Genomic DNA, 16,414 nt, shown 5'->3' with positions numbered 1-16,414 from the left:
ATACATATACATTTTAAATTATGTATATGATTTTGATGTTTAATTTTTAATTATTAACCTATATAAAATGCCTTATATTTAATATAAGATTCATAGACTCATTCAAAGAATATAATTTAATATAATTTTTAATAAAACAATTATTTTATAAATAATAAATTATTAAATGAAATATATTGTTTTATTAAAAATTAATTCTTGTCCGTGTTTTTTAAAGTTTACAAAATAAAAAAATACATTAATTTTTTTTTTTAACCATTTAATAAAGGCGAAGAAGATGTAATTTTTAAAAATACAATATTAAATATTAATATTTTATATTAAATTTTTAATCGTTAAAAAATACAATAGATGACATATATATTTATATATATATATATTATAATGGTTTTTAAGAATGTTTTATGAATATATCGTATTTAATTACAATATAAATATAAATTAAGATTATTGACATTTAAAATTCATTCAAGATTAAAATCAAATATATATTTCTTACTAGACTTGCTTTTTTAATCACTTTGTTTTGCTTAAACTAGCTATTATTATTTTAGCTCTAATTAAATATTTATTTATATTTTTTAAAAAATACAATAAATAAATTATATAATTTTTGTTACTTTGATTGTTTATTTATTTTGAAATTTATATTATTTCTTAAGGTAATTCTTTTAAAGCTAATTTAGAATAATCAACATTAAGTTCTTTTTATAAATAAAAATATAAACTAACAATATAATTATTTTTACATTTTCTTGATCTACTAATATTTTTTTTATATTCATTAACTTTCTAATTTTATTTTTTCATTTATTCTTAATTTAATTCAGATTTTTATGCTTATATCCTTTATAATAATTTCTTAAAAAGAAAAAAATTAAATACAACTAATATTATTAATTTTACAAAATTCTCTTTATCAATAACTTTTTCTTATAATCTTCTATAATGAATTGTAGAACTTTTAATTTAATGTTTTTCAATTTATTTTAAAAGTGTTCTTTAATTTAAGGGGCCGTGTTAATTATTATCTATTTAAATAAATTTTTGTAATAAATTATTGTTTTCGTAATTTTATTTCTTTTGTATTTAATTTGAATATTTGTTTGTTAATTTAGATAAAGAATGGTTAGGAATCCATGGTTTATTACTTAGTATTTGAGGTCTACAATTATAAATATTAAGGAGATGCAATTTTTAATTCTAAAAATAATCTCAAAATCTAATTAATATATAAAGTTTATTTTTTTACATTTGTTCGACTTTTTTAAAATAATATTTCATTATTCCATTTATAATTCCACATTTTTTTTTTTTTACTTTAAAAAAAAATAAAAAATATAAAGTTAATTAATATTTTATAAGAATAGAAGTTATTTTTTATTTTAATAAATTAATATATATAAATGAACTTATTTTTATTCAAATTAAATATTTATTTTTTTATATTTAAATTAAAATAAAATGATTTAAAATAAAAAAAAAAATCAATTAACAATACCCAAAACAAAATAGATTTTTTACAAAATCAAATAAGTACATTATAACAAAATAGCCTAATTTTAAAATTATTATTAATTTATTTTTTCATTTTTATCCAAATATTTAAAAATTCCTTCTTTTTCAAAAACCTTAATCATTTCATAAATACTATCTAAATATTTTACCAAAAACTAAATATTTTTTCTTAAATACTTTCTTCTAATACATCTACAAAACTAATTAACAATCTAACAAAAGTTCTCTATATATTATTTCCTTCTTCTAATTAGAATTTAAAATTCTTAATATTATCTGCTCTTATTCCATAACTATCAATAAGTTCAATTATTTTTTATCTTTAATTAACCACATTGTCCTTAGTATGTATGAAATCAAGTATTTCATCAATATTCATCAAATAAGAAACTTTTTTATCTTTTTTATGATCTAAATACCTAGTCCATCCAGTACATTATAAAAGGAAAAGTTCGCTTTGCTCTTCAATTAAATTAGGCATAATATCTGGATATTTTTCCTTATATTTTAAAAGGTTTAGATTTTTCAAGTATTTATAAAAATCTTCCTATATATATATATATATATATATATATATTATGCAAATAAATTAATTAAAAATTTATATATTGTTATTATATAATAAATATAAAAAAAATAAAAAATATTTTTTTACATAATTATTTAATTTTTATTTATTTTCCATTTTAACAAACAAATTATTATGTCCATAAAAATTTAACTAAATCCCATCACTTTTATTTAATTTTTGTTTTAAATTTTCATACAATTTTTCATCTTTAAAATGTCCAGATACATGAAAATCACTAACATTGATATTTTTATTCAAAAAACTAAAAATAGGCATTAAATCATCATTATTATTATTATTATTAGAAATTTAATTTTCTTTCACAATAAAAATCTCTTTATTACTAAAAATTTCATAGCTTTATTTATAATTTCCAATAGCGGCATCTGTTAATTAATTCTATATATCTTTCAATATTTCTTTTTTTAATTATTCATTCCCGAATTTTATTATTTATTCTTGCTCAAAAATTTTCTATTTAAATAAATAACCTGCTAAATTATTCAAATTAATAGGACCTTCGTTTATATTTCCAGTATTCGCATACTATTCATGCAAATAGGAGTATATTATTCCATGAAAAGGCTAACTATTTTACACAAGCCCTATTCTTTTTACATCATATCCTACAATTTCTAAAATTCGACCCATACTTTCAACCATATTAACACCTCTAAATGTGTCTAATTAAGGTTTTTCTGCAATTTGGGTAAATGGATATATTATTCCTTATTTTCTTTCTTTGTTTAATTCTAAATCCAACTTTTAATCATGAAGTAATTAATTTAAAGCCTTATCTAAATATTCATTTTTTATAATAATGCCTAAATTTCCTTAAGTATCTACTTTTAAATCTTTTATATAATTATTTTTTTACAATTAAACGCGAATTTCTTATACTATATTAGATGGAAATAATTAATTGTGAGAACCAAAATATTTATACATATGTTCTCTGTTTTACTAGAATAAATCTTTAGATACTGATGATGTATAATCGTAATCACTTTATATAGGAGTTGGAGTTATTTTGAATGGAATTTAAGGAAAATTAAATGCCACTTTTATTGATGATTTTATTAAATTTTTTAATTATTGATTCAAAGATATCATTTTATTAATGTTTTTTTATAATTAATATTTTAATATATTTCTATTTTTTATTTTAATAATTGATTATTAAATACTATGTATTTAATAGTACATTATTTGATAATTAAATTAAAATTTTGACAAATAAAGTTCTTCTATAAAGTTTTTTAAAAAATTATTTCTAATATGTAAATGATATAATGATTTTTTTTGTTATAAATAAAAAACATGTATAAAGAATATTTGTAATAAATTATAAAATATTAGTAATATATATATGTTATTTTATATAATAATAATTTGTAAATTAAAAAATTAAAGTTAAAATATTTATTTTATATTAGAATTTAAAGATTTAAAATTAATAATGTTTAAAAAAAAAAATATATTTATTTTTAATAATTAAATAAATTAATATACATAAAAAAAAAAAAAGATTAAATAATTAAAATAAATATAAAAAACCTTTTCAGAATTCAATCGATTAAACTATAAATTTTCTCAATAAAATAAAGTTAAGATTAATAATAAAAAAAAAAAATAATAAATTTACAAAACTTTTATTAAGGAAACAAATTTTGGTTTTAAACAAGTTAAAATTGAAGAAAAATAAGGAATGGTAAATTAAGTATTTCACTCTGTAGCTGATAAGTTATATATATATATATATGTATATAATAATAATTTAAATAATATTTTTTTTTTTAATATAGATATGATTTAATGAATGATGTTTTAAGTTTAGGAATCCATAGATGTTGGAAAGATGAATTTGTAAATGATTTAGGAATATTAAGATTAACTAGAATTCAAGAAAAAGATTAAATAATAGAATATCCTGCAAAAATTATCGATGTTGCAGGAGGAACAGGAAACATAGCATTTAAAATACTTGATAAACATAAACAAATAGGAAATTATTCATAATCAAAAAGTATAAATTAAATTTTATCAATAATATATAAAAAATATATTTATAAAATAAAATAGATTTGAAAATAACTGTTTTTGATATAAATGAAAGTATGTTAGAAATTGGTAAGAAAAGATCACAATAAAAAAACTTAAATTAAAATGGTATAAAAATATATTGAAATAAATTAAAAATAAAAATATGAAATAAAAGAAATTGAATTTGTATGCGGTAACGCTGAAGAGTTAAAATAATTTGAAGATAATACATTTGATGCATATACAATAGGTTTTAATATAAAAAGAATTATAATTATAAATATAAAATATAAATATAAATATATATATATATATATATATATATATATATATATACATATTATTTTTTATAGCTTTTGGTATTAGAAATGTTCCAAGAATTGATTAAGCTTTAAATGAAGCATATAGAGTATTAAAAAAAGGAGGAAGAATAATGATTTTAGAATTTTCGAAAGTTCAAAGTTTTCCTTTAAATGAAATATATAGATAATATAACTCTAATTTATTACCATTTTTAGGTTAATTTATTGCTGGAGATAGAGAATCTTATTAATATTTAGTATATATTTATTAGAATAATTTTTATTTTAATTTTATTATAAAAATAAATTATATTATAGGCAGAAAGTATTGAAAAGTTTCATGATTAAGAAAGTTTGCTTAATTTAATTGAATAAAGTGGATTTAAATATGTTTCTTACAAAAATTTGAGTTAAGGTATTTGTGCCATCCACACTGGGTTTAAACTTTGATTTTTTTTGTTAATTTATTTTAAATAATTATTTTTATGTTTAATTTCTTGCCTTATAAATTTTATATGAATAAACTCAATTTATAGACATTATTTTTATATTTTTATAAAAACTCTATTATGTTAGTTAATTAATTAATTATTAAATTATTATAAATATTTTTTTAAAAAATAATTATAAATATTTTTTTAAAAATAAATAAAAAAAAGTTTAATATAAAAGTAAAAATAAAAAAAAATTGTAAACTTTTTTTTTAAATAGGCAATAATTATTATAGATAAAGATTAAAAAAAATGAAAAATACATATATTATTAAAATTATTATTTTTTTCGAAAAATTCAAAATAAATAATATATTTTATTTTTTTTATTCTTATTAATAGGTATGAATTCTTATTTAATTTTATCATAAATATAATTACTTTCCAATAATCCGAAAATCTTTTTATTCTTATTCATACCTTCAATGTTTTAAAAACAGCTATCTTATTATTTTTGTTATAAATTTATAATATGTCTTGGAATAAATAATTAATTTTAATATTCATCACAATATTTTTTCAATTTTTATGTCATTAATTAAAAGTTTTAATTTCTCTCAAAACTATTCTTTTATAAATGTAAACTTTATGCATATTTTTTTCTTTATAAAGTTGTTGAAAATAAATTATTTTAACTCAATTTTGGGGAATTTCTTTATGATTATTATTATATTTAAGTCATAATTTGTTATTTTTAATTAATAAAATTTTTTTGTGTAATTATTTATTAGTGAGGCAATTATTAGCATTATTTATTAATTTATCTTAAATGATATAGTTCTTTTTTTTCTGTTTAGATATCCTCAATAATTTCTTTTATATTTTTTTATTAATTGTCTTTTATATATTCTGATATGTTTAATTGTTTTTTTAAATTTTCTATTTATTAGATATTATTTTGTATTGGGGTTAGATTTTTGGAAAACATTTTTTTTAATGTTTTATTTTGTTTTAAATTTTAATCTGTTTGTTATTTTATTTAAAATGAAAGTTTTTAAAATAATAAATCAAATGAAAGTTTATTTTTTTGTTTCATTTTTTATTTTTATTTTTATTAAAAAAAAAAAGTAATATAAGAAAAAAAAGATTATTTAATTAAAAAAAAAAAAAAAATTAAATAAAATCATTTTATTTTCATTAATTATTTTCATTTCTATTTTTCAATATTTCTTTTATTTAATTTCCATATAATTTAAATGCATATAATGCTAATAACCCAGCTATACCTAAATTTAAACAATGATTTATTATATTATTTATATAAATATTTCAACCTGCTCCTAAAACAATTTATTTAAAAGCCTAGTTTTAGAATTATCTAAAAACAAAAAAATTACTTAAAAAAATACTGAAAAAGAATCCAAAGATTAATTTAAAATCAGGTAAAGTTGAAATAAGAAAAAGTCTAAATTATTTCTTATTATTTAAAAATATTTTATTCAATACATAATAAGAAGAAATGCAAATTCTAACACTCATACTAATAATACTTGAAATAATAATTCCTTTAGAACCAAATTGAATTAAATTAAAAGAACAAATAATATAAAAACATGTTGAAATTAAAACAAGAAATTTATACATTTATAATTCTTTTTATTGAATACTTCCCTATACAAACGCTTCTAATAATCCATTTATTCCCATAAACCATTCATAAATCTGTTTTTTTAAAAAAATAAAATACAACAATAAAAAAAAAATTAAAATATATTTAAACTTTACACAAAAATATTATAAAGCCTATATACAAGAAACATAATTCCATTTATTACCATACATAAGTTATAGAAAAGCTGAGGCATACGGGACTCCAAAAAATACAAAAAATAAACCCAAAACATTAATAAGTTTAATTATAGTTTACAAAATAAAATATTATTATTAAAAAGATTATTAATTAACATTATCTACATTAATTTTACGATTAATAGTAGTAGCACTGTTATTATTTAAGTTAAGTTTTGAATAATCTTTTTCATTATTATCTTCTTCGATATGTTTATTGGAAAGTTTTGAAAATAAATTAAAACAAATATCTTCTGTAGGAGCATATATATATCTAGGAACAATAGATCCTATATTTGATACAATTAAATATTCTGAATTTATTTAGGTTTAGGTTTATTTATTTAATAATATAAGCACGAATTTTTCAAGTTCTTAGGAAATCATTCTAAAGAAAGATAAAAGAGTAAATTAATATCCCATTTCTTTCATTTCTGGGATTATATAATAGTTCTGACCTTCTAACTTTTTAGGAAACAAATGCATATTTTCACCGCTTTTTATTCATTTTTAATATAATAATAACATAATTTTTTTACGTAAAATATATACAAAAAAACAACATAATGAAACCTTAAACCATTTAAGAAATCCCAAAATTAATTAATGTATGAAAAAAATTAAATTTAGTTAAAAAAAATAATATAAGTGTTTTTCCGAAAAAAGAAAAAGCTTCAGATTTCGCACTTATAGAATATTCGAAATTCAATATATATTTACTTAATAACGGTTCACACATACAATCAAAAATACATCCCAAAACGCAAAAAATAGCTCCATATATAAAATTACTATCATATTAAGTATAATAGTAATTCCAAAAACATAAAGTAATGAATCCAATTATTATTGTAAAATAAAGACCAAAAATCATCTTTTTTTTAGTTTATAAATTATATATTTTATTAAAAAAATTCGGATTTATTTTATTTTTTCATTATAATTGTAAAAATACTAGATTTTATGCAGAAGCAAAAAGTATATTATTTATGTTTTTAATACCCCGTTTTTAATAAGAATTTTTTAAACAGTTTTTTGAATAAAATAATACTACATTAGTTATTATCATATAATGAATAGTTAAACCTTTTTTTATATTTTATTTATTTTATATGAATATATTTTAAAACCATATATTTATGGATCTAATTCTCTTATTACGAGAATATTTAGTAAAAAATCAATTACTCTGGAAAAAACTTTCATTAAAAATAATATAGAAAAGCCTTCTATGGCTTTTTTATATATTTGTTTTTGCATTTTATATATAAATTGAAATTAAATAATCTTAATTTTTTTAATAATTTTAAATAAAATAAAAAGATTATATTAAAATATATATTTATTTAATTTTAATAATTTTTCATATATTATTTGATATATATTTTTATTAAAATTGATAATATATTTAAAAATAAAATTTGTTTTTTAAAAACATGTATATATGTATAAAAATAAATATAAAATATTTACTTTTTTTTTTTTAGTATAATAAAAAGATTAACATAAAATTAAAAGTCTTTTTGTTTAAAAAAATTAAATTTTCGTGATTTCTTTAATTATTAAAATAAATTTTTATTTTTTAAAAATTTCAAATAAATAAAGAATATTTTATTTCACAAATTTTTATTATTATTATTAAAATTATCTTACTCTTCTTAATTTATAGGTTTAGTTTATTAAATTGCTAAATTCATCTTATTTTTTAAATCAGAAACTTTAAGCATTAAATCTTCAGTTGTAATCGAAGAATTCTTTTTCTCAATTTAATTTTATTATTAATTAATTTATTACATATTTTCTAAATCATCAGTCTCTTTTTTAGATATTCTATATTTAATCAAATTTATTTTATTATAAAAATTTTCTATATCTGATTATTTATTATTATTAATTTAATTATTTTTCTCTTAAATTTAAGGTTTCTTTTATATTTAGATTAAAAAATATAAATAATTAATTATTAATATTTATTTATATTACAATTGTTTATGTTTATGATTATTAATTTAAATTTCCTAATTATTATTAATTAAATTCACTTTCTATTTATTTAAATTATATATATATATATATATATATATATATATATAATAATATATAAATATTTATTAAAAAAGAAAATTAAAAGTATTTTTACAAAGCAATATTTAATTTTAAAAAGAAAGTTAATAAATAAGATTTTTTTTTTTTTTTTAATTATCATTTTAAATTATTAATATAATTACGATTATTTATTTTTTATTATTCTTCTTATTCATATTTTTGTAAGCTATTTATTATAAATTCATCAAATCCTTTATTATTATCAGATAAATAATTTTAAATATTTATATCTATAAAAAATATAAAATAAATTAAATTATAAATATAAAAAATACTTTTATTCTTTTATAAAATATAATAAAGTTATGAAATTCCATTATCTAAATTTTCATTTTATTTAATAGAATCTAAACATTTTTTAATCTAAAAATCAATTAATGAGTCTTATTAATTATTTTAAAGATTATGAGAAGATATCTTTTTATCTATCATTTATTCCCTTACCGACAAAACAGCACTATTATTTGAATTCGGTTTAAGAACAATAGAAATCCATCTATTATAAAAAAAGAAAATATTTAAAATATAATATAGAATGCAAATATAAAAAATAATTTAATTTATATTTATAAATATATATATATATATATATATTTATATATATATATATATATATTTATATTTAGATCATTATATAATTAGATATATATGTTTTTTTTTATATTTTAATTACTCTCCTATATATTAATCTTAAGAATATAGTTCATTTTAAATAGATTAATTATATGGTTACCAAATATTTTCTCCTTTAATTTTACAAATTTCTTTTATAATAGTTTTTATAGTTTTAACACCAATATCATCACTAAGTTATGGATTAGGTACTAAAAACTCTGTGATATACATATGAAAATAAGTTATTAATTCACATAAATTAATTAAATTAATAAAATCTTGTAATCCTTTAGTAACTTTAAGTATACATTTAATTATTAACCCAAGTATTTTAGCATAATTATATTACTTTCTATATTTAATGAGTAACTCTAATAATATTTTATATATATCTTCCGGATTAGAATTTTCAAGAATCCTTAACATAGTGGAATTTATAAGTTTTATAATAGTAGAAGCCGGAACTTAATTATTAGTATTATTTTCTTCTTTATTTTAATTCTCATCTTCATATAAAAGTCTTTATAAGATTTCTTCAGTGAATATTTTAAGTTATTAATAATCACATTTTTTTGCAAAACTTTTAATATTAAACATTTTATACATAACATTTAAAAAATACTGTAAATATTATTAACTAACAGTTTTTTTATTATCTAAACAAAATCTTAATTATAATATTATCATATCCACTATTTCAATTTTATTATTTTCTAATAAGCTAATATTTTATCCTTCTTATATTAAATTATTCAAATATATTAAAATATCTACTTTATCATTACTATAAGATTCATTTTTTAATTATTTTAATTAACTTTGTAATTGTTCTTCAGGGCTTAAATCTTTAGCAATAGGCTATTACAATATTTATTATTAAGCTTTAGCATTATGTTAAACTAAATTTAATTAAGAAGGCTATTAATTTAATTAATTATTAGCATTATTTGTAGTATTTTAAACGATGTTATTAATAGGATTAGAATTAATATTATATAAAACGTTTAAATTATTATTATTATTATTATTATTATTATTATTATTATTATTATTATTATTATTATTACTATTAATTTTATTAATTTAATTATTATTAATATTGTTATTTCCAATATTATTAGTATTATTATTATTTTTAGACATTGAAATAAAATCAAGTGTATTTTCTTTAAAACCGGTTTTTATTAATTTTTCTTTACCGAAAGTTTACAAAAATAAATTAATATATAAATGAGAAGAATTAACTTCTTATAAAGTACTTAAATATTCTAATGAGTTATTATTAAGATCATTCACTAACGAAGTTTAAAAAAGTTTAAAAAGTTTTATTTAAAACTCATTTTATAAATTACACTGATTAATAGTTCCTGAAATAAAATACATTTTGTGAATTTCTTAAATATTTAATGTAATTTAATTTACCCAAAAATGAATGATTTTATCGTTGTTTTATATTAAACTATTTTAGTTTTTTATTATCATATACATTTATTAGAATACGCTTCCGTTTTCTTACAAATTTATCAAAGCTTCTCTTACACATGCATTAACAAGCCCAATTTCTAAATCACTTAAATTTCCTCCTTATTGAATAAGAGCCTAGAGTACTCCTCTTACCATATCAAGTATACTTAATACTACTTATGAGTTAAAAGTTCCCCAGATTCTCATAAAACACCATTAGAATAGTAAGTCACTTAGATCTTTGAGACTTACTTGCTATATTTGGTCTATGCATGCAGCTGTTATTTATTAAGAAACTTATATTATGTTTCTATAATCAAAAGAAAGCATTAACGATGATATATGGGTTGGAAAGAAAACACGGATTTCATTTTCTGTGAACATAAAAGAATCCTGTGAAGGATTTTAAATGTTGTATTTTAAAGAATATTGACTTAATAATCTTTTTTATTTTAAAAAAGATATAGAAGTAGATAAAGGGAAAATCATATGTGAATCAAAAACAGGTTTACAATTTGGATCAATTAAAGAAAGTGTTTAATTTTTAATATTATATCCATTTGTAATAGATTATTATTTATATTATTATTCATTATTATCATCTGTATTAGTAATACTATTATTATTTTATATAAAAGAAGTTGTAATAGGCATCTAATCTAAATTATTATTATTATTATTATTATTATTATTATTATTATTATTATTATTATTATTATCTTTATTATTATTATTGTTATTAATATAATTATTTATTTTTGCTTAATTTTTATATTTTTATGGTGTTTTATCTTGTTCATCTGCTTTTAAATTACTTTAAGTAGAATTTCTAGATAAAGATACATTTTTATGAGGAACAAATGTTTATTAAAGATTTGGATTTAATTTTTGATTTCCATATTTACTTTATTATTATTATTATTATTATTGTTATTATTATTGTTATTTATTATTTAATTTATTTTGTCCTTTTTATCTATTTTAATATAAAATATACACAAATATATATAATTTTATTATTATTTTTTATATACTAAGAATCAATTGAATGATCTTCTTATTAAATATATTTATCAAGTACTGGCTAAATAGTTTAAATAACAGCTTATTTCATATCTTTAATTTAACTCAAAAACGGGTTTACTGATATAATACTTATTGTTTTTTCCAATAATTATTCACTAAGATTTCTTACATCCTTATTCCTATCTGATAAACATAATAATATTGGCTACACAAAGCTATTTAATTCCGCATTTTTAAAATCTTCAGGATATTTAAGTATCCATTCAATAATTCCACTTCTCTATTCTTAATTATCCTCATTTAAATAATTTACCATAGTATTAATTACCATATCATTACCACATACTCTACCGAATTTATCTAATGCCATAATAACTTCTTTTCTAGTCAAAGGTTCTTTATTACTTAGATTTGATATCAATTGCCCTATTAAAGGCTTTGAATTAATTTTTATATCTTTTCCAACTGCCTCAGCGAATTTTCCTACGAAAGTAATCGCCTGACGTTATAAACCTTTATTAGATTCCTAGAGTCTATCTTTTAAAATATTAATAAGTTCTTAGAGTCCATTTAATTGTATTTTATTATTATTTTTATTAATTAATTTCTCAAGTTGTTCTAAACCTTCTTTTCTCGTATTCCATTAAGGATCTTTTAATTTTTTATAAAGTTTTTCTACTTCTTTTTATATATCATTTTTTGACATTTAGGATTACTATTATTATTAATCATTATTATTTTTAACAAAATCTTTTTTAATTCCTTATAATTGCATTTAAATTTAATTTTTCTCAAAATCTGATAAAACAGTAAGCTTAATACATTCCTTTTATAAAGTTCCTATAATATTTGGAGGAATATCTTTAAGTTAATTCATCAAGGCATCATTTCCCATATGTACATATAATTTCTTAAGAATCTCCTACCCCCCAGTTTTAATATTTATATTAGTATTTTTTATATTTTCCTTACCAAATACTAAAATATCGCCTAAAGGTACATACTTCAAACTTGCTCCATCTATAATTTTGCATATAACACTACATAGTTCTTAAGTGGCTTTCGGTGGAGGTGATTTTTTCGAATCCACAGTTAGTAGTCTTATTAATCTTTATAAAACATATTTAGGTAGTATTTTTTCACATGATTTTTCTATAAGAAATACTATTTGTGGGTTAAATTTAGTTTCTCCTATATATCTTATTATAAAATCAGAAATTACAAAAAAGCATTATTTTGTGTAATTTCCTTACTATACAGCTTATTCTAATAAAGATAAAATTTCCTTTTAGATTGTCAAAATACTTGATTTAAATAAATTCTTATCTAAATAAACTAGAATTTATAATAAATTATTATTAAAAAAATCATTATTTGAATATAAATTTTAAAATGCATCTGTCTTTTCAGGAATTTTATTCCCATTTAAAGCTGTAAATACTCCTTCATTTAATCCTAAATCTCTTAAATTTTACTCAGATTCTTCATAAGATGGAATTTAAGTAGATAAATCTTCGTAAATTTCTTAAGGAATGATATTTTATGTATTATTATTATCTTGTTTTTTTTAAACTATTTAAATTTATGATTATTATTATTATTAACTTGATGGTTCTTCTAAATCTTGAGGCTTAATAAGTTTTACTGTTGAAGCTGTAACAGCAGTTTTATTTAGTGTTTTTAAAGTTGATTAATTATTACTGGTATTACTTTCTTAACTTTCAATAGTACCTTACTGGATTTTTTATTTCTTTTAATCATTTAATCCAGAAGTAAGATTATCTTAAAATTAATAAAAAATAATTTATAAGTAATATATATATAAATATATATAAATTTGTATATATATATATATATATATATATATATATATATATATATATTATTATGTATTTTTTTATATCACTTATTTCCTCGTTATTAAAAAAATCTTTAAATTTATTGAATTTTCCTATTAATTTTAAAGCCTATTCTCTTACTTCTTAATTTGAATCGTCAAACAATTTTTTAAAAACAGGCAAGCATACGCTTTTGAATGATTATCTACCCTTAATTAACTATAACCTACATTCTAAATATTTGTCTACCACAATCATAGTTTGCATTTTCATAGGAGGTGCTTTATCTTACAAACCTTCTTTTATCTCCTCAATTACATCTTCTAAAGAAATAGCAAACCAAAAATTTTCAATTGCAACTTTCGTTTCTTCAATAATTAGAGTTTTTTTATCTCTAAATTTCCCCATAACTTATACAAAAAGTTACTTTGCTGCCCCTTAAAAACTTTTTCTAACACTTTTACATAAATATCCTGATAATTTAATCGCACAAATCTGCACATTAGAATTGCTATCCCCTAAAAGCCTTTTTATCATACTAACAACAGGTTAAAATCCAATACCAGTACATTTCGGTTAACTCGCTGCTCCAATAATTTCATCTAGCATTTCTTTCTTCTCTTACCATTTAGTCAAACCTAATACTTTATCGCACCATTTTTCATTATATTTATTAAAAATATCTACTGCATCCGCTATTTCATATAAATCAACATCCTAATTACCACCTTATTCTTATTTATTTTATGCTTCTAATTATTTATTTATTTTTTAAAAAATTGTATATATAAAATAAAAAATATTGCATACATTATTTCTCTTCTTCAGAAGCCCTAATAGGTACCATAGGAGTTTTATCCCATTCTGTATAAAATTTAGCTAATTCATCTAATTAAAGTTTTTTGAGATTTTTCGTATAATTATTAACTATAGTTTCCCCTAGCCACTTCATACAATTTTTATAAAAATTCATACATTCGTTTCTTATTGTACTATTAGTAGAGAGACTTTATTTTTCAATTTCCGGGAAAAAAGGTTTCATATAATCTAACTTTTTAGCCCCATAATTATTTAACAATTCAATAATTGCTTAAATAGCCGAAACAGCCACTTTTGGGTTTTTATTATTACAACAATTATTTAAACATTCATAAAATTCATTCTAATCATTACATTTTTCATATAATAAACATAATAATTCTTTTGAAATTCCTTAAGTTTATGGTTTTTAACTTCCTAAAACTTTCTCTATTAAACTTCTTAAAATTTACACACAATCCATTATTTTGAAATTCCTCTAATTAGGGTGAAAAATAATCCAATTTTTTAATGCTAAACAAACCTATTCCTATACTCCAGGGTTTATATCATTTAATTTCTTATCCCATTCACTTTCATATTCATTAAAAAGGCTTGAATCGTTTTTATTTTCTTCTAATGTTTTCGCTAATTCTTAAAATGCGTTCATCCTTGTTTTTACAATTTTACTTTGGATTCTTTTTTATAATGGCCCTTCATCTTTTTATTCTACTTATTAAATTTATGATGGGTCCATCCCTTCAGGGTATTCACTTAACATGTTTCCCGTATTTTATCCACCTAACCCTACAGGTTTTTCATCTAATGGATTAACATACCCTGGTGGGTATTCATCTAAAAATTAATTGGTTTTGTTTGCTCCACCCCCAACTGGAATTTCGTCTAAATTTATTACTTTTTCAGGGTCTATGGGCCGCTCTTGTGCTTGCTTTTTGGTTGTTGTTTAAGGCTTTTTTTTTAATACGGGTTTTGTGGGTATTTTTTTTTGTATTTAATCAGTTTATGGGAGTTCCTAACCTTCTGGAAATTCTGGAATTTCAAATTTTTGACTTTTCAATGGTCTATCTTCATCATTTAAAATTTATTCTGAATTTTTTTTATTAAATAATTTTTATTTTATTTTTATAAAAAATTCATAATATATATTTTTTATAAATAATCACGTTCTTATTATAATGGCTAATTTTACGATTAATCTTCTTGTTTTTATTCATCTGGTATATTTTCGTTTTGATCTTCCATTTTTTATGTTTTTTTTTTTTTGTATTTACGCTATTGTTAATTTTTTTTTTCTTTTTTTAATTTTTTTTTTATTTTAATTGCTTTTTTTTTAATATAATGAATGCATCTAATTTATTAAATATTAATATTTTTATTTAATATGAATTTTTATATATTATTTTTTAAATATAAAATATACATTTATTTTGAAATTTTTTTCTCGGCACTAAAAAAATAAACTAAAAAAGATGATAATATTATTTATTTTATTTAAAAATTATTTATAATAATAATTATTATAATATATTTATTTAAAATGAATAAATAATATAAAAGATTAAAAAAAGGTAAAAATATTAAAATATATAATTTTAAATAAAATTAATTTTAGAATTAATTATATTTTAAATAATAAATATTAAAATTAATCAAAATTATTATAAAGTTATTTCATAATTTTATATTGTATAATATTATGCGAAAGTTTAATTGAATGTAATTTTGTTTAATTTTATATATTAATTATTTACATATTTATAATAAAATTATAATAAATATAATTTAATTTCTAATAATTAAAAATATATATCGAATTTATTTTTGATAAAAGAA

The 16,414-nt window shown here is 17.6% G+C and overlaps 3 protein-coding genes across 3 annotated transcripts, besides 16 other annotated features; 1 reads left to right on the top strand and 2 right to left on the bottom strand. All coding sequences in view use genetic code 6, as the record gives it.

The window, feature by feature from the left end:
* Window positions 1-1,447: 1,447 nt before the first annotated feature.
* Window positions 1,448-1,485: a microsatellite.
* Window positions 1,486-2,066: 581 nt separating this feature from the next.
* Window positions 2,067-2,095: a microsatellite.
* Window positions 2,096-2,860: 765 nt separating this feature from the next.
* IMG5_201780 (hypothetical protein) lies at window positions 2,861-4,884 on the top strand (the record flags this gene model as incomplete). The annotated part of the gene is made up of 7 exons (XM_004023988.1): window positions 2,861-2,865; window positions 3,291-3,369; window positions 3,750-3,832; window positions 3,895-4,115; window positions 4,172-4,382; window positions 4,486-4,691; window positions 4,753-4,884. 5 exons carry the CDS (start codon window positions 2,861-2,863, stop codon window positions 4,273-4,275), a joined length of 492 nt encoding a protein of 163 aa, XP_004024037.1. The 3' UTR covers window positions 4,276-4,382; window positions 4,486-4,691; window positions 4,753-4,884.
* Window positions 4,388-4,466: a microsatellite.
* Window positions 4,420-4,473: a microsatellite.
* A 143-nt stretch (window positions 4,885-5,027) lies between the features above and the next one.
* Window positions 5,028-5,079: a microsatellite.
* Window positions 5,080-6,194: 1,115 nt separating this feature from the next.
* On the bottom strand, window positions 6,195-7,973 carry IMG5_201770 (nuclear division rft1-like protein, putative; the record flags this gene model as incomplete). Its single annotated transcript, XM_004023987.1, has 4 exons — window positions 6,195-7,209; window positions 7,253-7,587; window positions 7,669-7,799; window positions 7,844-7,973. 4 exons carry the CDS (start codon window positions 7,971-7,973, stop codon window positions 6,195-6,197), a joined length of 1,611 nt encoding a protein of 536 aa, XP_004024036.1.
* A 799-nt stretch (window positions 7,974-8,772) lies between these two features.
* Window positions 8,773-8,821: a microsatellite.
* Window positions 8,822-8,915: 94 nt separating this feature from the next.
* On the bottom strand, window positions 8,916-15,907 carry IMG5_201760 (hypothetical protein; the record flags this gene model as incomplete). The annotated part of the gene is made up of 6 exons (XM_004023986.1): window positions 15,745-15,907; window positions 14,573-15,667; window positions 13,831-14,514; window positions 11,933-13,706; window positions 9,493-11,874; window positions 8,916-9,315 (listed from the first exon to the last, which is right to left on the bottom strand). Exons 1-6 carry the CDS (start codon window positions 15,821-15,823, stop codon window positions 8,916-8,918), a joined length of 6,414 nt encoding a protein of 2,137 aa, XP_004024035.1. The 5' UTR covers window positions 15,824-15,907.
* Window positions 9,373-9,444: a microsatellite.
* Window positions 9,381-9,441: a microsatellite.
* Window positions 10,443-10,568: a microsatellite.
* Window positions 11,562-11,651: a microsatellite.
* Window positions 11,805-11,852: a microsatellite.
* Window positions 13,738-13,807: a microsatellite.
* Window positions 15,860-15,898: a microsatellite.
* Window positions 15,867-15,912: a microsatellite.
* A 241-nt stretch (window positions 15,913-16,153) lies between these two features.
* Window positions 16,154-16,231: a microsatellite.
* Window positions 16,169-16,214: a microsatellite.
* Window positions 16,232-16,414: the final 183 nt, after the last annotated feature.

This window comes from Ichthyophthirius multifiliis (genome assembly GCF_000220395.1).
Source record: "Ichthyophthirius multifiliis unplaced genomic scaffold scaff_1120509251426, whole genome shotgun sequence".
NCBI lineage: Eukaryota > Ciliophora > Oligohymenophorea > Hymenostomatida > Ichthyophthirius > Ichthyophthirius multifiliis.
Note: the sequence above shows the minus strand (reverse complement) of the source record. Positions and strands in the feature narration are given on the sequence as shown.